The sequence below is a fragment of the Halyomorpha halys genome, unplaced genomic scaffold, assembly GCF_000696795.3.
Source record: "Halyomorpha halys isolate HHAL.00 unplaced genomic scaffold, Hhal_1.1 Scaffold165.1, whole genome shotgun sequence".
NCBI lineage: Eukaryota > Metazoa > Arthropoda > Insecta > Hemiptera > Pentatomidae > Halyomorpha > Halyomorpha halys.
Window position 1 is genome coordinate 290,708 of NW_027111427.1, and position 5,789 is coordinate 296,496.

At 33.3% G+C, this 5,789-nt stretch overlaps 1 protein-coding gene across 3 annotated transcripts in view; it reads right to left on the reverse strand.

Moving 5' to 3' along the window:
- LOC106678872 (glutamate receptor ionotropic, kainate 2) overlaps positions 1-5,789 on the reverse strand; it is a 253,179-nt gene that overhangs the window by 37,475 nt on the left and 209,915 nt on the right. For all 3 annotated transcript variants that reach the window (XM_014417682.2, XM_067049424.1, XM_067049425.1), the window contains exons 5-8: positions 5,390-5,556; positions 5,134-5,187; positions 4,890-5,051; positions 4,635-4,787 (exon numbers count right to left, since the gene is read on the reverse strand). In XM_014417682.2, the coding sequence (XP_014273168.1) occupies positions 4,635-4,787; positions 4,890-5,051; positions 5,134-5,187; positions 5,390-5,556 (536 nt within the window). The remainder of the gene's footprint in view (positions 1-4,634; positions 4,788-4,889; positions 5,052-5,133; positions 5,188-5,389; positions 5,557-5,789) is intronic.

Consider the following 5,789-nt stretch of genomic DNA (forward strand, 5'->3'; position numbering starts at 1 on the left):
AACCAAACCTCCACATCTTTGTAATCAAATAAATAGGCAGGTATTGATTAACATTATAAACAGTAGTAAAGCCAATATACCAATGTAATTTCATTCTACTATCTGAAAATTTGTAAACGCTCGCCAGATAAAAAGCTCACTAGATGAACCATGTAATTATTCTTAGGGGACATATGTCTCAGAATAAAGTTATTTTTTCCTTTTCATTTTCATATTTCATCTTCTTACGTATATAATATTGTATTTCATCTTTTATTGTTACTAATTTACTTCCTTGGTTAGTATTCAATTACATGTTTTTCAACTCACTGTTACGTATATTTCTCAATTTGTTGGTTTATTTATTTCTATTATTTTTTTTTATGTTTCTCTGAAAGATGGTTGTTATTTGTTTTTTTAGCCCTGTTGAAGATCTGAAATTCAGGTCGAAACGTCGACATGAGGAAATATTTTTTTGTTTATTTGCTGACCTAACCCCCCGACCATCCTCTTCACAAAGTTATAATAATAAAAATTATAACGAGTCATTTCTTAAACAATCACAGAGCAGTAATTATGATTATAATGTATAATGAATTAAAAAGTTTTCCTACAAAGTTAAACACCTATTTTAGGAATAAGTATAAGGCAACTTTCTAACTCAAGCGGTTGTACTTATTTTCTGTCTGTTTTAAGCAAACATTTATTTTAGGGACTTCCTTAAGATGGCTGGCAGGATATTCAACTTTGCTTTTATTTCTAATGGCTTGGAGTACTTTTTATACAGTTCGGGATGCCAGGAAAAGGAAATGTAGTCCTGGGACCTCTTGTTGAATGGATAAAACATTAATATTAAACAACTCCGTTTTTATTCATACAGAGTAGATGTATAGATATATAACTATTACTTTTTAATTTCGTTTTAATTCTGGGACTAATTTATAAATATAAAATCTGGTGCGTTACGCGCATCACACAACTTTCACATAATTTGAGATGGAATCATTCTTTTATATTTTCCAACAGCTGTATCTTTTATTATTTAGGATGAAAATATGTTTCACATATAGATAACTAGAAGTATAATCCAACTATTGACATAGTAATTATGGAAATAGGAAAGTTTTTAATTATTAATTTTATTATTAATAATCTTTAAAACTACCAACACTAGAAAATCTAAAAGAACATTAATCTAAAAGAAAGAGTAAATTTGCGTAAGTTTGACCAAAATCGTAAGTGCCGTTTTCGGAAAGAAATATAAGTATAAAATCGATTCTATATAGTAAGCGTTCCGGTTGGTCAATCTTAAATAAAATTTGAAACATCCCTGTTAAACTCGTACTTTAAATAAGTAATTTAAGTTTTGTATGTTACCGTTCCATCTCTCTATTACCGATCATGGGAAAAATCCTCGAAAAACTTATTTTGAAACGCCTATAACCCTAGATTCCAATAATATAATCCCAGATCACCAGTTTGGATTCCGATCATCCCACTCCACTATCCATCAATGTCCTCCTGTGGTGTTATTTGGAGCGGAATGTACTGCGCGGGGGTCTTTTTCGATATAGAGCAAGCTTTTGATCGAGTCTGGCACCCGGGACTGCTTTACAAACTCCGTAAATTCCTACCTCCTACATATTTTCTCATCATCCATTCCTTTCTTACTAATGGATTAGTCCAAGTAAACCACAATGGTTCCTATTCATCCCTCTATTTTCAATCCGCTGGAGTTCCTCAAGGCAGTATCCTCAGTCCCATCCTCTACACCGTCTATACAGATGACATCCCAACAACTCCTAACACTATCCTTACCACGTATGCTGATGATACATGTGTGCTCACAGTTAATAATCACCCTTTGATTGCATCCCAAACTCTCCAGTCCTATATCACAACCCTCGAAGAATGGTGTCGAAATTGGAAGATTAAAATAAATCCCAACAAATCACATTTACTCTTCGTTGTAAACCTGCCGGCTGCCCTACAGTATACTTTAATAATGTGGCTCTTACCCCTGTAGAACAGATCCGCTACCTTGGACTACATCTTGACAAACGACTAACCTGGAATCCTCACACAAGACTAAAAAGACAGGAAACTGCACGCAGATTTCGACTATTAAAGCACTTACTAGACAAAAGGTCTAAATTTCCAACTCATTACAAAAGACAGATCTACATGACAATAATAAGGCACATCTGGACATACGGAGTTGAGCTTTGGGGCTCCACTAAACCTTCGAATTCCTCTCATATCCAATCCTTACAATCCAAAATTCTTCGTAAAATCTTCAATGCTCCTTACTTTGTCACAAATAAAATCATACATAAAGACCTTTATGTTCCCTATGTAACCGATCTAGCCCGAACCAGATATCACTCCTTCCATTATGAACTCTCTAACCACTCAAACCCCCTAGTTTATAATCTTGCATCCTCATCCATTCCTGACAATCCTCCGAGGCGACTGAAAAGAAGATGGCAACGAGACCAGCTAATGTAAAATGTCATTAGAGTGCTACCAATGGGTAGTTTCTCTGCACGCCTGTAACACTCCAATTTAACTTAGATCAGATTTACTAAATGTATTATAATGTACAGTTGTAAATAGCAATAAATAAATATTAAAAAAAAAAAAAATTGGACCGCAGAATGCGGCTATCGAAAAAACAAAGGAAGGAGCACTTACTTGTATATGATTTACAAAAAGAAAGAAGCAAATTGGAGATATTGTGTAGAGGAGGAATCACACCAAAAAAACATAGTGATATATGCTGCGCTCAGAGCAACATTGAGAAGTAGTGAAGGAATTCTCCACAGCTTTCCTTAAGAGGTTGAGAGTAGAAGAGAGCGCTAGAAATAGGAACTAGCATGGAAAAGAGGAAAACCAAGCGAAGAGAACCTTTTTGCGAAACTTGATTATTTGAACTTAGGGGACCTCAAGTTACCGTGGAAAACTCGATTTGAAATTTTGTACTATCACATTTCCGTTTACTATATATACCATATATAAGTGAAAGTAAAAAACCGAATAACATAGTTTATTTACAAAATATAGAGACACTTTTTAAAACTCAACATTAATAAACACCTAACCGACTAGCTTAATAATAGATAATGAGTGAAAGAGAAACGCAATGAAACTTGGTTGCAGAGAGAGTATGAAATATACTGCGGCTCGTGGTGGTTTAAAAGAATTATGCAAAGCTCTGGGATCATTCTCTGTGCCCGGATGATTGCTCTTCGTCCCGTGCCTTTGAGCGGGTATTTTTTCATTTCGAAAGCTTGAGCGATATAGGAGAACCTCGCGATAAAATACGTACGGATGAATAATAGAAATATTTCAAAATTATTCAAAGTATTTTTTTTTTTGTTATTGGCTGGTTAGTTTAGGTGTTAATGCAAAGAACACTTCGGTAATCAATGTCTATTATTTCATTTATTAAAAAAAAGAAATTAGAAAATATGAAAAAAAATAATAATAAAAAGAATGGAAAACTACATAGCAATGAAAAAAAAGGATAACAATAATAAATAAAATTAAATTAAAATTAAAGGATATATTTATACATATAATCTCTTGGAAGTGGTTTAATTATGAGTTTGTGAATAAAACTTCTTTTGAGAGAGTAACTTTATTTTTATGTTAAATAACCTAGTAGTGGTAACGTTGAGTCTTATATTATTTTATGGCGAGTTTTGATTGAGAATAAAATTATTATACTTATTTATTAGAGAACACATTTTGATAAAAAAGTAACTCTTTCTGTGGCAAACCTCCATTCATCTGCAGTATGATTCATTGTAAAAGAAACACAATAGTGTGAAAGTTGTTAGCTTATTAACACCAACGTACGCCAATCCCTAGAACTCTGGTATTATTACTAATATTATACCTCTCTATACTAAGAGACGAAATATATTTGCATATCTTCGAATGGTTTGAATCCGGCCATGGTGGTCGACTTTTATTTCTGTGGCGGTCCCACGAAATGAGACCCCCTACATTCGTTAGAATAGGGTGGTGCCTTGTAGATAACCTCTCTGTATGTCCAAATTAACAAAAAGGGAGTCATAAAAAATAAATAAATAAGTGCTTTTCTTTGCTGCGTGAAATGACTAACTTAAACTCCAACATTCAAAGATTAATATAATAAAAACATCAGTCAAAGACCTGCATTAAAATTTTTTTATGAAATTCTCATTTCATGACATTTTATGCCTTAGAAAAAATAGTAAAGATTTAAGTAATATTTTCCATTTCTTTTTGATTTAATAAAGAAAAAAATATTATTCATGAAATAGCAGTTATATATTAATATAAATTATAAGATTTTTTTTTATCTGATGCTGAAAGTTTAATTTTAATTTTTTTTTTTTAGTCGGGCATGACAATATATTTCGTCGTTTGGAACGCACCATTCGATAAGAAAAGCTAATTATTTTTAAAGTTAATTTTTTTTTCTAATGTTTAAAAATAGAAAAACACGATAGATTTACAGATTAGATTTGAGCATATTAAAGTTCTGGAAATTTCTGCAGTTCCCTCTTTGAACCACAATCAATTCAAAATATTATTCTTCATATAATCTTTGGATAATTTCACCAGATACTGTAAATATTAATTAGAATAGTAATATTAGTACTCACGGCATTGATATAATTTATCAGAGAAAGGCCCCCGTCCCAGGGCAATTCGGAGGCACAAGAAACATTAGCCAGAGAGAGCGGGTGAGATTGTTCCAAAGTCTGGAGTCCTATCGCGAACACCACGACTGAGTCGTACATGAGTGCTGGTTCAGCCTTAACATATACCACGAGTATATTTTAAAACATTAAACACATCTATATATGACATATAAGAAGGAAATATATAAATATAAATATATATAAGTATGCACCCACTTCGATGGACTTGGTCTTGTTGTAGGACCGAGCATAAGGCTGAAACTTATTCATGTCTCTGAGTATCTCTCGTACTCCAAGGTCTTCGACATCGACGAGGCGAAAGGCGGTCATATTTACAAAGTGATACTTGAAGTCTTCAAGATCGAATGTCTCTATGTCCTTAAAAATGGAGATTTGTTTCAAATTACTGATCAAGAAGGGTGTTTTTTTTAGATTAATGAAAAAATAAAGCGATACTTACAAATGACGTGAATAAATAGTGGTATTTGTAATCGTTCATTTGGAGCTGGATAACCTGAAAGTAATATTTAATAATAATTGAGAGAAAAAGAAAAAAAAGCATGAATTTGTTTTTAGCATGGAATTAGAGGTTATTTCTCAGACACGCCTTTTTTCGTGGTGGCTATCATAGTCAACTAACACGAATTTTCGAACATTTATTTTGAAATAATTGTAGACTTATTATTGGTATAATTATTATATCGTAAATATTTTACCCATTTGAGGAAGACAGGGATGTTCTCAGGTCTGGTGTCTACGAGGAGGTTCCGGATCTCCTTGCCCTTCACCTCACCGAGGACGGAACGGTAAGTGGACGGCTCTGCTTGCCTCAGGTGTACCTCGATCGCCGAGGGTCTGGTCAACTCTCTCAGCTTCATCAATCCTGGAACAGACATTGAGTGGGGTTGACGTTGAGCAAGGGCGTCTCGTTTTCGATAAATAATTCCTTAGCGCACTATCCATTGCTGGGGAATATATTTTATAGAGTTTATTCATAAACGAAGAAATATTCCACACGACAAGCTCAAAACATGTGTAGGTCTATGCTAGGGACTGATATCAACTATTAATTTTTAAATTTCCAAAGAGTTTCATTTCAAATTAATTTTCATTTTG